At 46.1% G+C, this 25,172-nt stretch overlaps 2 protein-coding genes across 10 annotated transcripts in view; one reads left to right on the forward strand and one right to left on the reverse strand.

Moving 5' to 3' along the window:
• ZC3H4 (zinc finger CCCH-type containing 4) overlaps positions 1-8,537 on the reverse strand; it is a 44,908-nt gene extending 36,371 nt beyond the window's left edge. Inside the window, exons 1-3 of one of the 7 annotated variants that reach the window (XM_072755531.1) lie at positions 8,459-8,518; positions 7,194-7,359; positions 5,686-5,747 (exon numbers count right to left, since the gene is read on the reverse strand). In XM_072755531.1, coding sequence (XP_072611632.1) covers positions 5,686-5,723 — 38 coding nt within the window. In that variant the 5' untranslated portion in view covers positions 5,724-5,747; positions 7,194-7,359; positions 8,459-8,518. Of the gene's footprint in view, positions 1-5,401; positions 5,590-5,685; positions 5,748-6,925; positions 7,083-7,193; positions 7,360-7,482; positions 7,867-8,458 lie in introns of those variants that run through there. The other 6 variants (XM_026014191.2, XM_026014190.2, XM_072755536.1 and 3 more) reach the window with 6 other exon arrangements.
• Positions 8,538-24,917: 16,380 nt separating this feature from the next.
• The window catches only part of SAE1 (SUMO1 activating enzyme subunit 1), a 78,604-nt gene continuing 78,349 nt past the window's right edge, over positions 24,918-25,172 (forward strand). Inside the window, exon 1 of one of the 3 annotated variants that reach the window (XM_026014241.2) lies at positions 24,918-25,124. In XM_026014241.2, the coding sequence (XP_025870026.2) occupies positions 25,027-25,124 (98 nt within the window). In that variant the 5' untranslated portion in view covers positions 24,918-25,026. The remainder of the gene's footprint in view (positions 25,125-25,172) is intronic. The other 2 variants (XM_072755558.1, XM_072755555.1) reach the window with 2 other exon arrangements.

Genomic DNA, 25,172 nt, shown 5'->3' on the forward strand with positions numbered 1-25,172 from the left:
AGCAACTTCTTTAAAAGGCCAAAGAGTAAATACTGTGGGCTTTGCAGGCCATACAGTTTCTGTCTCAACTACTCAACCCTATTGTTCAGCATAAAAGCAGCCACAGATCATATAAATTAATGGGCATGGCTTTGTTCCAATAAAACTTTACTTAGGGGGAAAAAAAACAGATGGGTAGGCTTTCATCAGAGATCTAAAGATTGCCCACCTACCCTATCAGCAGTGGTCTTTTTTTCTTTTTTTTAAAGATTTTTATTTATTTATGAGAGACAAAGAGAAAAGAGAGAGAGAGAGAGGCAGAGACCCAGGCATAGGGAGAAGCAGGCTCTATGCACGGAGCCCAGCGTGGGACTTGATCCCTGGTCTCCAGGATTATGCCCTGGGCCGAAGGCGCCCATCCAGCAGTGGCTTTTAAACTTTGACCTTGACATCTCCTCCTCTACATTCCTCTCAAACAAGTTTTATTAAGCGGCTTTAAAACTCCACTATACTCTGCTTTTTCTATCCTCTCTCCTTTCCTTGTTTTTCAAATGCAGGAGACAAATCAATAAACAGGACTTCATATCCTACTAATGGCTGAACAATGCAGTTTGAAAACGGCGTCTCCAGGACAGCATACAGGTATAGAGCTTAGGTCTGGGTACAGACTGCCCGGGTTTTAACTCTGCCTCTATACCCACTAGGCTCTGTGACCTTGGACAAGTGACCTCATTTCTGTTTCAAATTCTCAGTGTAGGGGCGCCTAGACTCAGTAAAGTGTCTGCCTTCCCCTCGGGACAGGATCCCAGTACCCAGGGATAGAGCACAAAGTCAGGCTCCCTGCTCAGTGGGGAGCCTGAATCTCCCTCTGCCCTCCCCCCACCATGTTCTCAGCATGCTCTGTGTTCTCTAATAAACATCTTAAATAAAAAACCCAAAATTTTCAGCATTGGGCTGGGGTGCTATCACATGAGAAGCACTCAGAAGGTTCCTGGCAGATAATCTCTCACCTTCAGACTATCACACTTTTGGAAGATTAGCAGTCACTGATTGCTAGTCACACATGATTGCCCTGACTCCCACGTCTACACTGTCCACTGTTAGCCATGATCTCTCTACCAGAAGAGGACCAACTCTGGCTTAGAGGGAACAAACGGAATCCATGCTGTACTAACCTTTATGCTTCTGGAATTTATGGTTTCTGGGGTCACTCGACAGGGACAACAGGGATGAGGGAACCAGGTGCTCAGCTAATGATGGATCTGCCTGTGATCCAGCTACTCAGTCTAACCTTGCAGTTCATTTTTAAGACACCAGTGCTGCAGTAGCAGCAGCAACCCGTGACCATGGCCAGAAGCTGCAGATGTCAGACATGGGAAGGAAATCTGAGGCCTGCTACAGACAGAAACAATCTTTGCCCAAATCTAAATAAAGTCCTCAAGAGAAAAGAGCTCCTTGCACACTCTGAAAACTTTTCTGCTCCAAGAAAAGCACGGGACAAGCCTGGCTGCTGCATGGAAAAAAAAAAAAACAACCCTTAACTGACTCAGCCAAATTCTCAAGGGTAGGAAAATCTTGGGAGTTGGAACAGGCCTTGCTTATTTCCCGAGACTCTGGAGAGGGGATGTGAAGGGCTTGCTTACAGTGATGTGACCAGTCAGCAATGGGTTAGGTGCCACAGCCCTGCTTTCTCAGTTCTCAGGAGACCTACCATGGTTGTAGTAAGACTCAGATCCTAATTGCCAAAGATGTACACAGGAAAGTCATCAGCAAAAGCTCAAGACGCCATGACTGTTTCAGCATCTGTAATAAGGATGTTGAGCAAGCAAGCCATGCCTCAAGATGGCTTCCACTGAGTTTCCACCTAGGTCTCCCTGCAATTAAATAAGCTAACCAGAAACCTCTAAGAGGTGAAAAGATAAATTGACTTCCCTCAAAAACACAGATGTTATGCTTGCTTCTGCTTACATACCAGACTATAAATTCTATTTAGAATTGTTCTCTAGTAGGGACAGCAAGGAGATAAAGAAACCAAGCTTTGCTGAATGCCAGGCACTGTGTGGGTGCCCTGCATATGCCCACTTGACCGCAATGACCCTGAGAAACGGGCATTATCTTCAGTGCCCACTGCAGGGAGGGCCAGGCCTAAACACAATCTTATCTGTCTCCAAAGGCCACACTGTTCGTTCCTATCCTGTTGCCACCTCCGACGTTCAGATGTCACCACTCGCCTTACAAATAGGGATCTGAGTCACCAATTCACAGATACAAATTCACAAAGGGGGGAGAAAAATAAGATTCTCTACCCTGAGCAATTTGGCCAAGAGAACCAAACTATGCTCCCAGCAAATATCTGGTATTGGATTATTCCAATAGCAGGATGCAACTAAGTTTACACCAACCAAGGGGCCATCATTTTGTCATCAACTGATCAAGTCAGAAATGTAAAAACTGTCCACATAATCTCCTGTTATTACTAAGAAACCCTGTGCAATGTTTTCAGGACTGCCATCTCCAGTAACTATCAAAAGTAAAATATTTGCGCAGCAAAGACAAGGTTGATAAATATGGAAAGCCAAATCCCTGAAAATCTAAAATCTGGCTCACTGCACACAGCCAGTTTTACCTCGGACTTAACCAAATGAACTTTATATGCCCACCCAAACAGGCAGCTTTTCCACTCTTTCAATTAGATTTTAATTATGAAACCAGCCTCAAATCATTAATTCTGACAAGACTGATGAGCAGACCACTCCTACCGATGCCTGAATCAACTTCTTAAAAGCCAACTATCAGAAACCCTAGAAAACAGCCTTTCTTCTATTGTATCAGGAGCTGTGTGGTAAAAGTACAGGCAAGCACTCTGCTCACTTTGAAACGCGGCATTCACTTACTGTTTGCTCTGAATTACTCTGTCACTCAACTTCCTACCCTGGGTCAAAACCCATCGCTTCGGTACTAGACAATTTTGTCCACAGGGACCAAAAGCAGGTTCTCTGGAATATGGTTCGACCTAGAGCTATCCACAGAAGACTGAAAAGAATTAGTGATTTTCACCATACAGGCATTTGCCATAACTGAACCTGGCTTATACGAGATGGTTCTAGGGACTTAACCACAAAAACGTAGCAGAGAAGAGCAAATAAGGCCATCCTAAGACTTCCATTCCTCCAGGGCTGGGAAAAGATCTAAGAGAAAGGAGCGGAGGTGGAGACATTGTTAGAGGATAAATTACTAAACCAGCTCAATATGAAATTGTCTACATTCAACTGGATGGAAACAAACTCTGAGTAAACCATTCATCTCTACTTTGCCAGGTAGGTAACACCTGGGAAAGCCTTCATCTCCACAGATGCCTAACAGTTCCCCCTTGGGATCAGCCTTCCTGGCTAAGGAAAAGCCACAGGAGTGTCTTTCTAGAAGACACTGTACTTAAAAGAAGACTAGCTGTACTGAAAATCCTGGGTTGTCAAGAACCAAAAACTTAACCTTCCAAGCAAACTGAAACCCAGTCTGGGAGATAGGACAGTCTGTGAATTAGAAAGCCTTGCTGGGGGAATCCGAACTTTCTTTGGAAGAAAAAATTTGAGGAGAGCAAAAAGTAAAGGGGTTTGAGGACCAGAATATATTTTCATGGTCACAATTCGTTAGTATTTCTACTGGGATATCTTTATTTGCTTTCCAATTAAACCTCTCCCCAGAGAATGTAACAATTTTTAAAGATTTCCAGTGTCTAAGAGGTGCTATTAAATCAGGGATTCTGAGTGACACCCTTTTTCTTTCTTTCCTTTTTTTTTGCAACATCCATTAATTTGAATTTTAACTAGTACTGGTACATCAGTTTGGGGGGAAAAAAAAGGCAGTACTGTGACATTCCAAAAACAAAGACTATCGAAATACAGTTTGACCTCATTACTGGGGCTTCTTGGTTTTCATAGAGGAGAGTCCTTTGAGAACAAAAACAATATACCCTTGTGTTGCTATGCCTGAGTATTTTTTAAACATTTGGGGAAATACTTCTAAGTTCAATGAATGACTGATAAAATTTTCACTTACAAAAGAAATCCCATTTCCTTCACATTTCATTTTCAAGTCAAGTTAAACAAGCATCCTTCAACAACTTGGTTGCCCTCAAAACTTGGAAGGTTCACCTGTTAACATCCAGTTTCTCACTTGGCTCCTGGAAGAGGAATTTTACCAAGGAGGGACAACTTCAAATGCAATTTGTTGTCGGCTGACCCTGGCACTGGATGGTGTGTTCAGTTTGTGCTTCAAACATTTTTCTTTTCTTTTTTGCAGGATACTGTACTGTGTGGACACGTCTTCCTCTCACAACTGATTTTACAGACCTAAGATCACCACTTCACATTAGTGGAGCTGTGAGCATATGGAGAGAAAATAGTAAGACCAGTGGCCCACTAAATTGCAGCTTAAGGTTCCTCAACCCAACGTGAGTGAACTTTTGTTTTTCTCCTAAGAACGAGAAAAAAAAAAATGGAAACAGGATCTTTCAGAGGGGAAAATGGGGCTGTGTGTTATAAAGTTTTTGCTACCAAAGTACATTAGGGACCAAAAGTGGGGAAGATGGAAAATGGAACTTCAACGTGTTTTGTCTTTTAACGAAGAACTTATGCTTGTAAAACACATCAGAAGTACTTGTTTGGTTCTGCAAGTCATTTCTGTTGCTGTTTTTATCTTGTATGTGTGGGGGGGGGTGCAGGGGGCTGGAGGAAGTGTTCTCTCCACCATGACTGGGCGTGTTTGCATCAACTTTTCACGGTCAGGCATGTGCTTTCGAACAAAGGAACAGTGGAGACAGGGAGAGGAGATTGGGGCTTGACACGCTTTACAGATTCGGTGCTTAAACAGTACTTTACAAATGACTTGCTCAATTTAAACGTCCATCACCATAAGAGACATTGGGAGTAAAAGGAACAAATTGGATCTACTTGAACCACAATCTTTTTTTGGGGGGGCGGGGTAGTAGTAGGGGTGGAGGGAGGGGAGAACCTTAACTCGAATGCAAGTATCATAAACCGAATTCAGTTAACCTTGTCTCCTACCAAATGGACCTGAAGTATCCACTTTCTTCAAAGATGAAGGCTGGAGACAAAGCAATGGACTGAAACGGAGACAGGGAAACCAAGGGCTTGAAAACCTACGGGCCTTTTTTACATAAGTTTTTGTCATGTTACAGTAACGCTTTTTTTTTCCTTTGAGAAAACTGTGTACGACAAATTAAAAAAACTAAAGATCGAAAGGATGTGCAAGTCTAAAAGGGCTCAACTGGGTTAGAATCCTGATTCGAACATATAAATTCACTCAAGCATCACTTTGGTCTTTAAAGGCAGGAGGAAGGCAGGCAGGAAAAGGGACAAAAAGAGGGAGATAATTGAATTACTCAATAAAAGAGGCTACTTACCATCCCAACCCATTGTAAGACATACACTTCTGACATAAGAGAACTCCTTAGAGGTCGAATAAAGCGTGTAAGCACCTTTGAGTAATGCACCTGCCCCCAAGAGGGGGCCCGGAAACCCAACGTGGGCTTAGCGCACAGACCTTTGCTAATCTGTTTATTTCCTTGAACTGGAGGCAGGCTGCGATGGGCTGCGATTCCCAGGACGATACATTTAATTAGAACAAAACAGAAAACCAAAAAAAAAAAAAAAAAAAAAAAAAAAAATTTTTTTTGTAAAAGCTCACCAAACTGCTGCACTTGTGTCTCTGAATGTGGGTGGCATTTCTTTTAAAAGGCAAAGTATGGTCTGTGAAGGAGAAAGGGAAAAGGGGAGGTGGAAGTGGGGAGAAGGGGCCATGGTGCCTGGCAAGGAGGCCCTAGCTAAGACCCCTGATCTAGGAGAGGGTCCTCAAGCGGCTCCCCAGCCCGGGCTGCTTGCTGTGGGGCAGCCATCTATCTGTCCAGCGAGATCGCTTCCCCTCCCCACCCCCACTCCTCCTCAGGCTGCCTTTCCTGCCGGCTGAAAACCTTCCATTTCCAAACCCAGTCTCTAGATACCTCTTCCTCTGCCCCACCGGGAAAGGGAGGATAAACCCTGCACCCAACCCTCTGCTGGAGCAGGGCAAACGAGGGCCCTGAAACGCGCCGGGCTGGCCCTTTTATCACCCTCCAGAGAAGGGCGTGGGGCGAACCCATTTCGCACTTTATAAAGAGGAAGGGATGGGGGGCGCTCCCTTTCACCCCTGCCAAAACACTAAAAAAAAAACCCTCATTTTCTCTCCCGGAAGGGATGGCGCCCCATTTTAGCCCCAGAGAGGAGGGAACCCATGAGAAAGAAGAGACCAACTTCCTCTCCCCTCCAAGTCAGGGAAACCAAACCTCACCCCCCGACCCCTCCAAAAACGCATCATCTACCTACGAAAATCTAGAGAACCCTTGCCTTTAAGGAAAAATACGGGGAAGGGGCTTCTCCCCAAAAGGAGGCAGGGATTTCCATCAAAGGAGCTAGAGATCCGCACCCCCCACCACCACCAATTTTGCCCTCTAGGGAATAACTAGGAACCACCTCCCGCCAAAAAAAAAAAAAAAGTGCGAGTGCCCCCACCCTAAAGACCCCCCCACTAAAAGGATGAAAAAAGGACTAAACGAAACCCCACTTTCTGCCTAAGAAAACTAGGGTACCTCTCCAAGTAGGGCAGGGCACACCTCCCCCAAGAGAAAGGATACTGCCAGGGGCTGGGAGACCCCCAACTCCAAACCCCTAAGAGCGGGGATACTCCTCGAGATCCCCACCACCACCAAAAGGGTCCGGGAGCCCCTCCCCCATCCCCTTCCCCGAAGCCAGGCGACGGGCAGGCGGGCCCATGGCTGCCAGCTCCGGGCGCTGGGGCAGCCAGGACCCCCGTGGGCCTCCGCAGCGCCCCCCCCAGCGCCCCCTCCCCAGGGCGGGCGGGCGGGCGCGGGGGTCCGGGGGCGCCTCCTCACCTTCCCCTCAGCATGGCGCCCAAAAAAGACAGAGCGAGAGCGAGGGAGAGCGGGCGAGCGCCGCGAGGGGGGGGAAACGCATGAGGCCAGGAGAGAAAGCAAGCGAGAAAGAGCGAGCGAGCGAGAGACACCCACCGACCCCGCCCTTCCTCCTCCTCCTCCTCCTCCTCCGCGGCCCGGCCCAACATGGCGGCCGCCCCCCTTCCTCCTCCTCCTCCTCCTCTTCCTCCCCCCGGGGACGCTGCCCCGGCCGGGCCGGGGGCCTGACCTGTCGTCAGGGAGCGGGAGGCGGTGGTGGAGGAGGTGCGGGGCGGCCGGGCAGGCGTCGGGGGAACACGGAGGAGGCGAAGGCGTTGATGGCGGCGGCGGCGATGGCGGCTGCGGCGACTCTGATGGTGGCGGCGGGGGGGTCCCGGGCGCGGCCTCCATAGTTCCTTTGGGGGGGAGGGGATGTTAATGCACGAAAAAGGACTGCTTGGGCGTGGCGGGAGGGGCACACTTCAGCTCTGAGGGCTCCTGATAGGAATGGGTATATATTTTTTCGGTTTCGGAATCACCTCTGCGCCGACCTCCGCGTAGGCCGCGCGGCCTAGGCCTCGGCGGGCCGCTCGCCGCCTTTCTCCGCAGCCCGCCCCTGGGGTCACTCGCTCACGGGCGCGGGGCCCTCATCGGGGCGAGAGCCCCCACACACACCTCCCCCGCGGGCCCACAGGCGGGGGACCCGGGGGACACGGACACTGGTGGGTGGTTGGGTGTAATTAGCGCGGGCCGCGCGCGATGGAGCAAGCGAGGGGAGAGGGGAGAAGAGGAGAGCGAGCGAGGGGGTTAAAAAAAAGGATTTTAAGGAGAGAGGAAACGGGCTGCGGAGACGGGCCGACTGTCTGTCTGTCTGCCCGCCCTCGGTGCCCCGGCTGCTCGGCCCCCGCCGCAGTCAGAAATTCACACAAAATGGCGGCTCGGCCCAGAGGAGCCGGGAGGCTGAGGCGGGAGGAAGGGCGAGGTGGGAGGGGGATCTGGGAGGAGGAGGCGGAGGCGGCGTCACGTGGAGAGGGGCATCGGCGCGCTCCCGAAGGGCGGCGAAAAGACCCGAAGGGAGAGAGTGAGGCCGAAGCAAGGCGGAAAGAGCCGAAAGCGCCTGAGCGTGAGACGGGGGGGAGCGGAAAGAGCCGAAGGTAGCGGCGTGGGTGTGGCTAAAGGATAGATGGAAAGCCGCGGGAGCCGGAGATAGCCGAAGCGGACCAGGACGGAGTTGGGGGGAGAAAAACAAGGAACTGAGGCGATCCGGAAGGAGCCGAAGGCGGCATCCGAGGTGGACGGCAGGAGGCGGAATTAGCCGAAAGAGGGATTTAGACGAAAAGGCCGAAGGGCGGGGCTCGGAAGGCGATTTACAGAGTAAAAGAGTGGGAAATTCGGCCGAGAGCAAGCGGGAAGAACCGAAAATTGCCAGCTTGAGGGAAGGCGGGAAGAGCTGAAAGTTTTAGGTGGGAGAATGGGAGGGAAGGAATTCGGGCTACGAAGAGAAAAAAAAATAACCGAAAGCTGGAGGCCGGGTGCCGAGAGTTGTAGGTTTCCGGAGAAGGGGAGGATGGAGCCGAGCCGGCCCGGAGCTGACGTCATTAGAGACCTCGGTCGGTGACGTCACCTAGGGCGGTGCGAGAGAGGCGGGCCTTGGTACTGCCTCCGGGAAGTTTCAGAACTTGGAGCGTGGTACCGGGAAGTTTCGCAATAAGTGCTTGACGAGGGAGCGATCGACCTGGTTCAAACGGTGTGCAAGCGTTAAGCTGGACTAAGACCCTCACAGCTGTACTAAGAGGAACTACTACTCCCATTTAGCTGAATCCTGGGGTTTAAATAATTGTCTTAAGATCATAGTGTTAGGGCAGCCCTGGTGGTTCAGCGGTTCAGCGGTTTAGCGCCGCCTTCAGCCCAGGGTGTGGTCCTGGAGGCCGGGGATCGAGTCCCACGTCGGGCTCCTGGCATGGAGCCTGCTTCTCCCTCTGCCTGTGTCTGTGCCTCTCTCTATCTCTCATGAATAAATAAATAAGATTTTTTTAAAAATCATAGTATTAGCCATAAAGAGAGCCTCAAGAATTTTAATCCGTGGCGAAGCCTTCCGTTGTCTCCTGCAAAAATTCGTTCAGTCCTGTTTATATCCAAGGATCTTTGTTCAGTGCTTTTATGAGCTCCTTGTACAGTGCCAAGCTGTGTGATGGGCGAGGGGAACAGTTTCTAGCTTCCTGGAGCTTAAAAACTGATAATGCCCCGGAGTGGGGGGGGTGGGGAGACTGGCAGTTTAAAGGGAGCTTTTATTACCTGGAGAGGAGGGCGCGCCCAGGGCAGGGTTATTTAAGTTGAGATAGGAAGAAGAAGAGAAAGTTCCAGACGGAGAAAGTAGCTTATTTCAGACCTGACCAAGAAAAGGACCATTTAGGTTCCAGAAACAGAAAACAAAACAAAACCCTCATGTGGTGTGAAATAAATTTGCAGGTGAAAGCACCAAATCACTTCCTAGTATATTAAACCTACCTAAATAAAAAAATATGTCCCAAACCTGGTCTGGGACATAAGCTTTTTGTTAAGAGTAACTTACAACTGGGGATCACTGGGTGGCTTAGAGGTTTAGCGCCTGCCTTCCGCCCAGGGCGTGATCCCGGAGTCCCAGGATCGAGTCCCAGGATCTAGTCCACATTGGGCTCCCAGCATGGAGCCTGCTTCTCCTGCTTGTGTCTCTGCCTCTCTCTCTCGGTCTCTCATGAGCAAATAAATAAAATCTTAAAAAAAAAAAAAAAGTTATTTACAACCTCCTTCAGTGAAATAATTAGATTTCCTGATAAAAAATATTTATGTTGATTTCTAATGAATTTTGATGGTATGAAATTAGTTATGGGAAACTAGAGGTCCACCCACTTGACAGCTGACTGCCTGCCTGTCAAGAGTCATACTTTTTTTTTTTTTTTTTAAGATTTTATTCATTTATTCATGAGAGGCAGAGGGAGAAGCAGGTTCATCCAAGAAGCCTGATGTGGGACTCGATCCCGGGACTCTAGCATCACGCCCCGGGCCAAAGGCAGGCGCCAAACTCCTGAGCCACCCAGGGATCCCCAAGAGTCATACTTTTCAATCTTTTCTTTCTTCTGTATCTTGTCTCTCATCTCATGATAGTTAATCATTCTCTTCTCCCATGAAATGTCCTTACCAAGAATATTTTCTTTTTAAGATTTTACTTATTTATTCATGAGAGACACAAAGAGAGAAGCAGAGACACAGGCAGAGGGAGAAGCAGGCTCCTCGCAGGGAGCCTGATACGGGACTATATCCCCCAACCCAGGATCACGCCCTGAGCAGAAGGCAGATGCTCAATCACTGAGCCACCCAGGCGTTCCCCCCAAAAATGTTTCTAATTCACCCACAAGAGATCTTTTTTTTCCCTTGCATGCATGATTTAATAAGATGTTGGCACATGCTTTTAACTAAACTGTCCAAAAGTTTTAACACAAGACGAGTAGAGCTATAAGAATGAAAAAGAAAGTACAGCAAATCATCTTTCCCCTTCCCTGCCTTGATTTCTGAACCCCATGTATTCTAGTTAATGGATGAAACAACACTGGTGGGATCCCTGGGTGGCGCAGCGGTTTGGCGCCTGCCTTTGGCCCAGGGCGCGATCCTGGAAACCCGGGATCGAATCCCACATCTGGCTCCCGGTGCATGGAGCCTGCTTCTCCCTCTGCCTGTGTCTGCCTCTCTCTCTCTCTCTCTCTCTCTCTCTCTCTCTCTGTGACTATCATAAATAAATAAAATAAAAAAATAAACCTCTAAAAACTCTTTAAAAAAAAAAAGAAAGAAAAGAAACAACACTGGTTGAGACCTTAGATCACATTGAAGAAAGGACCCTGTACTTTCAAGCTGTGGTCTCCAGCTGGCACCATCTCTGAAGCTTCCACAGGCCATTCCAGAATTCTGGAAGAGGGCCAACTGCTTTTAATTAATGAAGAAAATGAGAACATAAGCAAATCCCATGAGGCAAGATTTCTCCATGCCTTTTCAGTGTTCTACCAGAACGCTAAAATTGTCTATCAAGCCCTTCTGACATTCTAGATGTTACTTTGACTTCCTACCTAATTGATTAAAGTCTAGACACTGAAAAGTTATGGGGGATTCTCAAGTTTCAAATGGTTTTCGTCTGGCAGGAAAGACAACCCTGAATGCTATTAATCAGTTTTGTATCAAACTTTCCAACCCAATTTCTACATTCTTTTTTTCTTAAAGATTTTATTTATTTATTCATGATAGAGAGAGAGAAAGAGAGGCAGAGACACAAGCAGAGGGAGAAGCAGGCTCCATGCCAGGACCCCGACGTGGGACTCGATCCCAGGACTACAGGACGGCGCCCTGGGCCAAAGGCAGGCGCTAAACCGCTGAGCCACCCAGGGATCCCCCCCGCCTTTTTTAGATTTTATTTATTTCTTCATGAGAGACGCATAAAAAGGCAGAGACATAGGCAGAGAAGCCCACAGGGAGCCCAATGCGGGACTCGATCCCCTGACCCAAGCCAAAGGCAGATGCTCAACCACTGAGCCACCTAGGTGTCCCTCTGCATTTCTTTCTTTTTTAAGGTTGTTTTTTTTTTTTTTTTAAGATTTTTTATTACTTATTCATGAGAGACACAGAGAGAAAGAGATGCATAGACACAGGCAGAGGGAGAAGCAGGCTCTATGAAGGGAGCCCGACGCAGGACTCCATCCCGAGTCTCCAGGATCACACTCCAGGCTGCAGGCGGCGCTAAACCACTGTGCCACTGGGGCTGCCCATAAGGTTTATTTATTTGAGACAAAGAGCACATGCATGCACACTGGCACAGGAGTAAGGGGAGGGGCAGAGGGAGAGGGAGTGAGAGAATCTCAAGCTGACTCCCTGGTGAGTGCAGAGCCCAACTCAAGGCAGAGCCCAAGGCTCAATCTCAGGATCTCACATCTCAGGATCCTGAGATAATGACCTGAGCCCAAAGCAAGAGTTGAACGCTCAACCAACTGAGCCACCCAGGTGCCCCTCCTGCATTGGTTTTTACATTGTCTATACTTACTCATTTCTCATCTCCAACTCAAACCAGCTTTATTTTACTGTTGGTTCCCTCCTTAATGATTTAAGTCCGTTCATATATTTTAATACCTTTTGTAACAAACTGGTAATCTAGTAGGTAAACTGTTTTCCTGAGTTCTGTGAGCCACTCTGGCAAATGAATGGAACCAGAGGGAGAGGTTGTGGGAACCTCTGATTTATAGCCAATCAGAAGTGCTTCCAATTTGAGGCTGAAGCTAGGGGTGGGCAGTCTTATGTGAACAAGCTCTTAACCTGTGGGATCTCCTGCTAACTCCAGGTACATAGTATCAGAACAGAATTGAAGTGTGGAACTTTGGTATCCCGCAGCTGCAGAACTGCTTGGTGTGGGAAAACCTCCAAGCATCTGGTGACCACAGTACAAAAGTATAGAGTATTAGAGTAGAGGAGAAACGCATTATGTCCCTTAAAACCATTTTGGAAGGGGCACCTGGCTGGCTCAGTCAGAAAAGCATGACTCTTGATCTCAGTGTCATGAGTTCAGGGCCCTATATAGGGTGTAGAGATTACTTAAAAATACAATCTTGGGCAGCCCGGATGGCTCAGTGGTTTGGTGCCGCCTTCAGCCCAGGGCCTGATCCTGGAGACCCTGGAGTCCCATGTTGGGCTCCCTGCATGGAGCCTGCTTCTCACCATGTTGGGCTCCCTGCATGGGGCCTGCTTCTCCCTCTGCCTGTGTCTCTGCCTCTCTCTCTCTGTGTGTGTCTCTCATGAATAAATAAATAAAAATCTTAAAGAAAAATACAATCTTTTTTTTTAAATTTATTTATTTATTTATTTATGAGAGTCACAGAGAGAGACAGAGACACAGGCAGAGGGAGAAGCAGGCTCCATGCACTGGAAGCCCGACGTGGGATTCGATCCTGGGTCTCCAGGATCACGCCCTGGGCCAAAGGCAGGCGCCAAACCGCTATGCCACCCAGGGATCCCGAAAAATACAATCTTAAAAGAAAAAAAAAAAAAAAAACACTTGCCAAAATGGCTTGGCAGTATCAACTACAGCTGAAAATAAGCCTGCTCTATGATTTAACAATTCTACACAAAAGTATATATTCAACAAATGTGTACTAAAAGGTATGAACGAGAATGTTCACAGCAGCACTAGTCAAAAAAATAGTCCCTAATTGGGAACTCTTTATTTATTTATTTGTTTATTTTGGAAACTCTTTAAATGCCCATCAATAGTAGAACAGACAAGTAAACTGTAGTATAGTTCCCACTTTTTCTTTTTTTTTTTTTTTTAGTTCCCACTTTTGAGAACTCCTGGATTGCTGAATTAGAAGACCCGAACAGGGATCCCTGGGTGGCGCAGCGGTTTGGCGCCTGCCTTTGGCCCGGGGCGCGATCCTGGAGACCCGGGATCGAATCCCACGTCGGGCTCCCGGTGCATGGAGCCTGCTTCTCCCTCTGCCTATGTCTCTGCTTCTCTCTCTCTCACTGTGTGCCTATCATAAATAAAATTTAAAAAAAAAAAAAAAAAAAGAAGACCCGAACAGCAGTCTTTTACAATACATTTTGGGTAATACATCTAAAGAAACTTCTCTTGCATGGGGTCTAGGAGCCTTAGAGCTTTCTTGGCTGATGAGTGAGAGCAAGTCTCCCATTGTGATACAAGTTGCTTCCAAATTTCCTTTTTTTTTTTTTTTTTTTGCCTCCAAATTTCCAAGAGATTAACTAAACAATGTAGCTGTGTGTGTGTGTGTGTGTGTGTGTGTGTGTGTGTGTGTGTTGATGGGGATGGGGCAGAGAAGGTTTGCAAGTTTTAGCAACCTGCCCTTTATTTTAGGAAAGAAAATACCTCCCCCCAACTCCAAAATTCTTCCTATGGACCTGCAAAATGTCTCTAGGCTTGGCATATCTTTGTTTTTTTCTGAGATGGAACCTTCTGTGATGCCCCTAAGTCTTATTAATGCTTCCCTGGTACCTATTTCTACTCTGGGAACATCATTCTGGCAAAGGATTTTATTTGTCTAGTTATAGTGTTTTGTTTGCACTGTGAATGAGGGGAGCTTTATAAAGAAGTTATTACTACATCATGTGGAAGAAACACCATAAGCTAGGAATCCTGGGTGGCTCAGAGGTTGGGTGTGTGTTTTTGGCTCAGCATGATCCCAGTGTCTGGGATTGGGTCCTGCATCGGGCTTTTTGCAGGGAGCCTGCTTCTCCTTCCTATGTCTCTGTCTCTGTCTCTGTCTCTCTCTCTCTCATGAATAAATAAATACAAAATTTTTAAAAAGAGACGCCAGGGGATCCCTGGGTGGCGCAGCGGTTTAGCGCCTGCCTTTGGCCCAGGGCGCGATCCTGGAGACCCGGGATCGAATCTCACGTCGGGCTCCCGGTGCCTGTGTCTCTGCCTCTCTCTCTCTCTCTCTGTGTGTGTGTGACTATCATAAATAAATTTAAAAAAAAAAAATAAAAAAAAAAGAGAGAGAGAGAGAGACGCCAGAAGCTGCCTCCAGCCTCTGGAAATAACTAGGTGAGAAAGGTGGAGACCACTGATCAGAGACATGATGGTATATGGGATCTTGCTGACTGCAAACCCAATAGCTATTTCCTCTTTCTTCCTTGCTAATCCAACCCTGGATTTATTGGAAAATGGGAGGAGGGGGTAACCAAGTCCGGGCTAAATCCTTGGTCCACTTGGTTCTCTAGGAAATGATGTCCCCCCCAGAGGACATTTGAGAAATTAGTGCGGGGATTTTGTGTTTTGGGGTCATCATCTGGTTCACCAGTGAACAGTATTGCTCCCTTGAGGGCATTTTGGAAGTTTGCAGGGATTTTTTTTTTTTTTTTTTGGACAAGATAATACTGGGGGGTTGTTGTTGGCACTAGAGGGCAGCCCAGGTGAGCAATTTAGCGCCGCCTTCAGCCCAGGGCGTAATCCTGGACACCCAGGATCAAGTCCCGAGTTGGGCTCCCTGCATGGAGCCTGCTTCTCCCTCTGCCTGTGTCTCAGCCTCTCTCTGTATCTCTCATGAATAAATAAATAAAATCTTAAAATAAAAAAATAATTTTTAAATAATGGAAAGAACTGTTTATATTATGTTAAATTGTAATGCTGAACTTTTCCAGTTTGGAAATTGTGTGCATAGCAAAGTCATGGCAGACCGGGAATTCATAAGATGTATACCCCCACTTTTGGGGTAATGAAAAAAAAATTTTTTTAAGATTTTATTTATTTATGAGAGACACATGCAGAGGGAGGAGAAGCAGGCTCCATGCAAGGAGCCCAATGTGAGACTTGATCCCAAGACCCTGAGATCATGACATGAGCTGAAGGCAGGTGCTTAACCATCTGAGCCACCCAGGTACTGCCTTTTTTGAAGACTTTATTTCTTGATAGGCTTTAGGAAAGTATAAGGGGAGAATGAGAAAAGGGACCCTTTTAGATGTTTAATGAGTCTAGAAGTGCAGGAGAAAATAATGTATAGAGCAGTTTGCTTGATTTTCAGGGCTTTTTTTTTTTTTTTTTCTCCTCACAAAGTGATCATTTTACAAAAGTTACTGCATACTCACAGATAATGGATCAGGTCACTCCCTAACCAATTAGAAATGACTACTTGCCATGGATCTTCAGGGTCATTTCAAGGTCAATATATTAACTAATAAATCATTTAATGCTAAGGATCAGTTTTAGCCCTTCAAAATAGTTTGACTTTGACTCGCCTTATTTTTATTTCCATGATGCATGTACTTTTCACTTTAGTAATATAAGACAACTCAGCCAAAGTGTTTATTTCCAAAGGCTTATCCCACAGACACTTGATATAACCGTCTGGTGCATGGTTGGTTATTCCAGACTTCCAAATGTCTTTCCTTCACAAAGAGGTTATTTGAGCCTGTCATTGGCATTTTTCCCTGGGATCAGGAAGTAGAACAGCATAGTTCAAGAGTTGGGGATTCAGAACACTGAAATGAGGGTTTAAAAAAAAATTTATTGTGGAAAATTCAAACATATACAAAAATAGAGGAAAAAAGTAAAATGAATCCTCATGTACCTATCACTCAACCTCAAAAATTATAAACTCAGCCAGGGGTGCCTGGATGGTTCAGTGGGTTAACCATACGACTCTTTTGATTTTGGCTCAGGTGATGACCTCAGGGTTGTGGGATTGAGCTCTGCATCAGGGATCAAGCCCCCCTCCAGCTCCCAAGCTCAGTGGAGAGTCTGCTCCAGATTCTCTTTTCCTCTTCCTCTGCTCCTACCACCATTCCCCTGTGCGTGCACACCTTCTCTATTTTTTTTCACACCTTCTCTATTAAAGAAAATCTTTAAAAATTAAAAATAAGCTCAGTAAGTTCCTTACTCCTACTCACTGACCATCCCCCTACCCTGCTAGTTTAGCTTTTTTTTTAAGTTTATTTATGTATTTTTAAAGATTTTATTTATTTATTCATGAGGAAAGAAGAGAGAGGCAGAGACACAGACAGAGGGAGAAGCAGGCTCCCTCCATGCAGGGACCCTGATGTGGGACTCAATCCCAGGTCCCCATGATCACACCCTGGGCTGAAGGTGGTGCTAAATTTATTTATTTTTAAGTAATCTCTACACCCAACAGGGGGCTGGAGCTCACAACCCAGAGATCAAGAGTGAAGCCCCTTACTGACTGAGCCAGCCAGGTGCCTACTCCTGTCTTTTTTTTTTTTTTTTAAGATTTTATTTATTTACTCATGAGAAACAGAGAGGCAGAGACACAGGCAGAGGGAGAAACAGGCTTCACGCAGGGAGCCTGATGTGGGACTCGATCCCAGGACTCCAGGATCAGGCCCTGGGCTGAAGGCAGCACTAAACCGCTGAGCCACCCGAGCTGCCCTCCTGTTTTTAAGTGTTTTTTAAGTAAGCCCTATGCCCAACGTGGGGCTTGAACTCAAGGTTCCCAGATCAAGAATCACATATCCCACTGACTGAGCCAGCCAGGCACTCCTAATTGATGTCTTTTAAACAACCCTAAGAATTCTTTGGTTCTAACAGGAAGGGGAGGAAAAGAATTGAAACTGGAATAAAAACACCACACAGATCTGTGTTCCAGGGTTCTCCACCCTGACTGCATTTTAGAATTATCTGGGGAGCATTTTGTAAAAATCCCAGTGTTTCAGCTCCAGCCCAGACCAATTAATCAGTCTCTGAAGGTGGGGCCTGGGCACTATATTTGCTGAAAAGTTCCCCAGATAATCCTAATGTGCAGGTGGGACTGAGAATCACTGCTTTGGTTAACAGTGAGCAGTCACCTGGGTGGAGGTAATTATATAATTCTGAAACCCAGGGGCCTGATCTATTGAATAAATGCTCTCCACCCCTTCTAAGCAACAAAGTCTTGGTTTTGGCAGCTGTTCTGATTAGCTGTTACTTAAAAACAAACTGCCCCATGGGTGTGTGTATATATATATACACACAATCCCATTGTCTCAACAGGGTCTCAACGAGATATTTGTACACCCATATTTATAGCAACATTATTCACACAGTCTTGAAAGGTTAAAAGCAACCCAAATGTCTACTCAATGGATGGATGGATAAATAAAACGTACTATATACTTACAATGGAATATATTCATATTCAGCCTTAAAAAAGAACATGGGGTGCTCCTGGATGGTTCAGTTGGTTAAGCATCTGCCTTCAGCTCAATTCATGATCCCAAGGTCCTAGGATGGAGTCCTGTGTTGGGCTCCCTGCGTGGTGGGGAGTCTGCTTCTCCCTCTCTCCTCACTCCCTCTCCCTCTCCCCTCAATCATGCTCTTGCTCACTCTGTCTCTCTCTCAAATAAATAAATAAAATCTTTAAGAAAAAATCTCTAAGAATGGGAGATACTGCTGTAGTCAACTGTGCAAAATGCAATTGCCATAGCAATAATCAAGAGAACTTATTGAGTCCCTTGGTTGCCATAATTATTTCCTTAGTTGGCATTATTTAACCTTAGGAATATTTGGAGTTAAATATAGAAAATTTCCAGTGGCTCACACCTCCAGAATTAATGTTTTGGTTTAAGGAATGTGTGCATATTTGGCTTTTTATACTTTAGGAATACTTAAATACTTATACTTAAATACTTTAGGAAGTATTTAAGAGAACCTGGCCTATTGGTTTTCAAATTTTTTCCCTGCATTGATTTAAAGATGTGGAATGACTGAAGTTTGGCAGTCATTGTGTATGGGCAGTCCAGGTGGCTCAGTGGTTTAGCGCCGCCTTCACCACAGGGCCTGATCCTGGAGACCGGGGATCGAGTCCCATGTCGGGCTCCCTGCATGGAGCCTGCTTCTCCCTCTGCCTGTGTCTCTGCCTCTCTCTCTCTCTCTCTCTCTCTCTCTCTCTCTCTGTCCCTGATGGATAAATAAATAAAATCTTTAAAAAATAAAGATTTATAAAAAAAAAAATGTGTGTGCATGTGAGAGAGATAGAGAAAATGTTCCCAAACTTCAAATTAATGAATCTAGGGGAACCTGGATGGCTCAGTTGATTAAATGTCTGCCTTTGGTTCAGGTCATGATCCCAGGGTCCTGGGGATAGAGCCCCGAGTTGGGCTCCCTGCTCAGTGCCAAGCCTGCTTCTCCCTCTCCCTCTGCTCTCCTCCTGCTTGTGCTCTCTCTTGCTATCTCTCTCATAAATAAGTAAAATCTTTACCAAATAAAAATGAAACAATTTAGAAATTCATGAATCTAGACAGAGAATGTATGAATATTCATTGGATTAGTTTTTTTCTGTAAGCTTGAAAAGCTTCAAAATAAAAATTTGTGGGGCGCCTGGCTGGGTCAGTTGGTAGAGGGTATGACTCTTGATCTCAGTGTTGTGAGTTCAAGGCTCAAGGTAGAATTTTAAGTAGAATTCACTTAAAAAAAGATTTTGCAGGCAGTCCAGGTGGCTCAGCGGTTTAACATCGTCTTCCGCCCAGGCCGTGATCCTGTAGACCTGGATCGAGTCCCACGTAGAGCTCCCTGCATGGAGCCTACTTCTCCCTCTGTCTGTGTCTCTGCCTTTCTCTCTCTCTGTGTCTCTCATGAATGAATAAATAAAATCTTAAAAAAAAAAAAAAAGATTTTGCAGTTAAAAAAAGTTACTAAATAGTGTCAGCCATTCTCATTCTGCTCCCAAAATTCAAGTCATCTGGACCCTCATCTCATCCTCTGGATTAAAGATATGGGTAAAGTCATGGTTGGAGGATGGATTAGAGGTCAGGAAAGAAGTTAGGAAAGAGCCTTTGTTGGGGGCCAAGCAATATTTGGAAAAAACAATACATATTTGAAGAGGCATGTACTTCCTAAACTTGCTCATTTCAAAGAGAGCCTCAAATCATTCTAGCAAAGTGATGTTTACTCTAGACTTGTGTCTTTAGTTGTCAGGATCCTGATTTATTATGTTCTCTATTGGCCTCAAAGTACAGTGGTCCCATATTGTAATTAACAAATAGATTTTCAGCATTAAAAAAAAAAAAAAAGATTAGGGATGCCTGGGTGGCTCAGCAGTTGAGTGCCTGCCTTTGGCTCAGGGTGTAATCCTGGGATCTGGCATGGAGTCCCATATCAGGCTCCCTGCATGGAGCCTGCTTCTCCCCTCTCCCTATGTCTCTGCTTCCTCTTTCTGCTTCTCTCTGTGTGTCTCTTATGAATAAATAAATAAAAATTTTAAAAAAGATTTATTTATTCATGACAGAAAAAGAGAGAGGCAGAGGGAGAAGCAGGTCCTATGCAGGAAGCCCGACGTGGGAGTCCCGGGTCTCCAGGATCACACCCTGGGCTGAAGGCGGCGCTAAACTGTTAGGCCACCGGGGCTGCCCAAGACTTCATATTTTTAAGGGATGCTTACTGGCCCAGTCAGTGGAGCATGTGACTCTTGATCATGTGACTCTTGATCTCAGGGTCATGGGTTTCAGCCCCACATTGGGTGTGGAGCCTATTTGAAAAAAAAAATTAAAAAGATGATTTTTAAGTAATCTTTGCATCTAGCATGGGGCTTGAACTCCCAACCTTATAGCCACTGAGCCAGCCAGCATCCCCATGATCTGGTTTCTTTCTTTCTTTTTTATACATTTGTTTTTTAAGATTTTATTTATTTATTCATGAGAGACGCAGGGAGAGAGAGGAAGAGACAGGCAGAGGGAGAAGCAGGCTTCATGCAGGGAGCCTGACGTGGGACTCGATCCTGTCTCTTCTGGATCACACCTTTGGCTGAAGGCGGCGCCAAACTGCTGAGCCACTTGGGCTGCCCAAGAGTTATTCATTTTTAAAGATTTTATTTATTTATTTGAGAGAGAGAGAGCACATGAGTGGGTAGAGGGGCAGAGAGAAATAGAGTCCCCACTGGACCAGGAGCCCGATGCAGGTCTTGATCCCAGGACTCTAGGACCATGACTTGAGCCGAAGGAAGAGGCTTTTTTTTTTTTTTTTTTTTTTTTTTAAGATCTAGTTTCTTAATTGATGCCTTTATCCAGATCTGTCCTATATCAGTCACCTGACTTGTCTTCAGTCCTCACATCTCTACTAGGTCATTTGCTTTCTCGGAGAGGTCATCTGTGACTCCACAGGACAAAATAGTCCTCCAGGGTTTATGTATCACCCAGCACAGGGCTGGGCACAGAGAAGGTGGTCAGGGAATACTGAATGAATGAGAATGTCAGAGAAACTAAATTCAGAAAGATAGAGAGTATTGGAAGAGAAGGGGAAAGAGAGTCTGGGAGAGAAAGATAAAGATTGAGACGTTCATTTGCATGAGAATGGCCACACTTCAGGGGCAGGGACAGAGAAGGAAACAATTGAGAGAAAGGAGAAAGAAGAAAGCAGGAGGAGACAGTTGGTAGGAGGCAGTATCCAGGTAATCTAATGCCCTGTAACGAGTGATCCCAAAACACTGTCGTGTAAATCAATAGCAATAATTTATTTTGCTTACTGATCGGAACTTCTTCAGGCAGGACTCAGAAGGAATGGCTTGTCTCTGCCTCTGCTCCATCTGGTGTGACTTGACCAGCTGCCAGAGGTTGACCAACTGCCAGAGGATCCACATCCGAGATGGCTCAGTCAAGTGGCAAGTTGGTGTTGCCTCTTGCCTGGGGTTGTCGGATTCCCTGAGGGTAAGGAGCTTTGGGTCTTCTCCACATGGACTTCTTTACGGGCTGTTTTGGCTTCTCCTAGCAAGGAGCCAGGGATTAAAATCAAGTGTCCCAAGGGAGGCAAGTGGAAGCTTCTATTTCTTTTCTTCTTTTTTTATTTTATAGCTTTACTGAGGTATTCACAGAGCATGCATTTCACATATTTAAAGTACAATTCTGTGGGGTTTGGTATAATGCATTAATTTTTTTTTTACAATTATGATTAAAATATACGTTAACATTTATGCTAATTATTTTATCCAGTACTTTGGTTACAATAATGATTTTAATCCACCACTTTAACCCTTTTTTTTTTTTTTAATTAAGTAATCTCTAGGGGCAGTGGGTGGATCGGTGGTTAGCCATCTGCCTATGGCTCAGGTCATGATCCCAGAGTCCTGGGATAGAGCCCTGCATTGCATCAGGCTTCTTCCTCAGTGAGGAGCCTGCTTCTCCCTCTCCCTCTGCTCTTCCCCCCACCTCGTGCTCACTCTCTCTAGGTTGTCTCTCTCTCTCAAATCAGTAAATAAAATCTTAAAAGAAAGAGAAAAAAGAAAGAGAGAAAGAAAGAAAGAAAGAAAGAAAGAAAGAAAGAAAGAAAGAAAGAAAAGAAAGAAAAGAAAAGAAAAGAAAAGAAAGAAAGAAGAGAGGGACACCTGGGTGGCTCGGTCATGATCCCAGAGTCCTAGGATCCAGTTCTCATCAGGCTCCCTGATCAGCCCAGAGCCTGCTTCTCCCTCTCCTGCCTCCTCCCCTTGCTTGTGCACTGGCTCTCTTTCTCTCTCTCTGTGTCAAATGAATAAATAAAATCTTAAAAAAAAAAAAAAAAAGAAAAAAGAATGAATGAACTTAAACTCTGGGTCACACCGGGATGCTGCCATCCTTTCTGCCTGGGGTTCTTCCCCTGTCTTGTTATTTAAGCTTTACTTATTCTGTAAAGCTCGGCAGAAAGTTTACATTCTCAGAATATCCTTTTTCTGACTCCAACAGTAAGTCAAACACTATCATAGCTCTTTCTTCCTTCACAGCACTTCATGAAGTTTCTATTTATATTAATGTGACTGTTTTCTCTCTCCCACTGGCCTATGACTGTGCCTAAAGCAGGAGTATGTCCACTTTTACACTATTATATCCCAGTGCCTGGCACAAAGTCAAACACATAGTAGGGATATGGTAAATATTTGTCGAGAACATTTAATGAATAATTCTTTGACTGATAAGATACTGCCTGACTTCCTTATAAGCTGATCAGCACAACACAGGGCAGATCCATGTTTCTTTTGTTTTTTGTTCACCATATTTTCTTTCTTTCTTTCTTTCTTTCTTTCTTTCTTTCTTTCTTTCTTTCTTTCTTTTTCTTTCTTTCTTTCTTTCTTTCTTTCTTTCTTTCTTTTATTTGAGAGGGAGAATGTGCAAGAGAGTACAAGTGGTGGAGGGGGAGAAACAGACTCCCCACTGAGTGGGGAGCCTGATGTGGAGCTCATCCCAGGACCCTGAGCAGAAGGCAGATGCCTAACTGACTAAGCCACCCAGGCACCCCTGTTCGCCGTATTTTCACAGGGCCTGGTGCACAGTCATTGTGATAACTTGTCAGTCTCCAAGATGATCTCTGAAGGATCCTTCCCCTTAGTATTCATACCCTGTATTGTCCTCTCTCACAATGAATACAACTGGGTGCGATCAATGGGATATTGCATAAGTGACAGTGTGTGACTTTCAAGGCTGAGTTATAAAAGGCATTGCTGCTTTCAGTGGATCTCTCACTCTGGGGGAAGCCAGACAATGTCATGAGGGCACTCCAGCAGCCCAGTGGTTATGCCCACGTGGAAAGAAACTGAGGACGCCGGCCATCAGCCAACATCAACTTGCCAGCCATAGGAGTGAGTCCCCTCGGAAAGGGATCTTCCATCACAAGCCATCAGATGACTGGAGCCCCAGGTGACATCTGACTGCATCATCATGAAAGACCTTGTGCCAGAAGAGACTAGATGAGTTGCTCTGAATTCCAGACCCACAGAAACTTTAAGAGATAATAACTATTTATTGTTGCTTTAAATCTCTATTTTTTTACATAATTTGTTCCATATCCATAACCAAGAGTAAGCATCAGCTTTTTTTGAGTGATATTGTGATCTTTAATGAATTTCTACTCTTTTCTGAGTCCCAGAATTGTAATCTGTAAAAGGGGATGAAATGTCCATCTTTGAGGTTCACAGAGTATGTTCCTCAGGGGCGTGATCAGAGTACATAGTAGACACTTAATATACCACCAAGAATATAACCTCCTGATGAAGTACGTGTGCCACATAGCTTGGATTTGAATCCTAGTTTTACCTCTAAGATAGTAAGACTTCCTTCAGGCTACTAATACTAAACATTTTATTTATTCATGAGAGACAGAGGCAGAGACACAGGCAGAAAGAGAACCAAGCGCCATCCATGGAGCCTGATGTGGGACTTGATCCCGGGTCTCCAAGATCAGGCCCTGAGTCCAAGGCAGGCGCCAAACGGCTGAGCCATCCACGCAGGCGTCCCTGAAATAGGAATATTAAAGAACCTAGAATCTTACAAGGATTAGAGAAAGAATTCATGTAAAATCCATTTTATTTATTTTTTTTAAGATTTTATTTATTTATTCATGAGAGACACAGAGAGAGAAGCAGAGACACAGGCAGAGGGAGAAGCAGACTCCATAGAGGGAGCCCGATGCAGGACTCCAGGACCATACCCAGGCCGAATGCAGGCGTTAAACCTCTGAGCCATCCAGGGATCCCCTAAAATCCATTTTAACTCCATGAGAAGGTAGCTATTTTTTAAAAAAACATTTTACTTATTTGACACAGCACAAGAAGGGGGAGCAGCTGGCAGAGAGACAGGGAGAAGCAGGCTCCCCTCAGTGTAGGGAGCCCATGGCAGGGCTTGATCCCAGGTCCCTGAGATCATGACCTGAGCAGAAGGCAGACACCTAACCATCTGAGTCACCCAGGCGCCCCATGAAGACAGCTATTTTTTTTTTCAGTGCTCTACCTAGCCTAGCACTGAGACCAATAGCTGATCCATACAAGTGCTACATAAATATTTGTTGAATGGATAATAAAAAGGCACCTTGCCTAAGAAAAAAACGGAACAGCTAGCACTAGCCTACAAGGCCCTACATGATGCCCTACTTGCTTCATCTATGATTTCACCTCTTACCAGCTGCCCATGCTCTCACTCTGCTCCAGCTACCTTGCCTTCTCCACAGTTCTATACTAGCCTATTCCAGCTTCAGGGCCTTGCACCTGCTATTTGCCCTGACCAGAAATGCTCCATTTCCCAGTTATCCACATGGCTTGTTTCTTCCCTTCAGATCTCTGTTCAATATCACCTTCTCGGAGAGACCTTCTGGCTGGCCCCTCCCGCAACCCTGCAGTCCCATATCTGGCTTTTTCTCAGCAGCGTTTATCACAGCCTGATTTCTATTCTTCGGGCTCTCAACAGAACATAAACTCCATGAGGGCAGTGATTTGTCTATTTTATTCGCTGCTCTATTTCACGACACGCCCAACAACGGGATTTCAGCAGCTGCTCGATAAATAGTTGCTGAATTAATAGCGCCATAAACGAGCATTTGGGTAGCAGCCAGCGGTCTCCATAACAAGAAACCGCGCCATCTTGAAGGTAGTTTTGGTTGGAGCCCGGTCACGTGACTGGCAGTCCCCGCTGGCCCGCCTTTGAGGCTGGGGAGGTCCACGTGGTCCCGGGTTCTAGGGGCGGGCCGGGCGACGGAGGAGGTCCTGCGCAGGCGCGGCCCCGCGCGCAGGCGCAGACGCGGCCCGGGCGCGCGGCCGGCGGCGGTTGGCGGCGCGTGGGGCCGGCGGGCGGTTGCCGTGGGCAGGACCCGAGTGCAGGCAGCTAGAGCCGGCGCCATGGTGGAGAAGGAGGAGGCTGGCGGCGGCATCAGCGAGGAGGAGGCGGCGCAGTACGACCGGCAGATCCGACTCTGGGGATTGGAGGCCCAGAAACGGTCAGGGCCAGAGCGCTTGTGGGGCTGAGGGTCTGGAGGGGGGCGTCT

The sequence above is a fragment of the Vulpes vulpes genome, chromosome 1 (genome assembly GCF_048418805.1).
Source record: "Vulpes vulpes isolate BD-2025 chromosome 1, VulVul3, whole genome shotgun sequence".
NCBI classification, from domain to species: Eukaryota; Metazoa; Chordata; class Mammalia; order Carnivora; family Canidae; genus Vulpes; species Vulpes vulpes.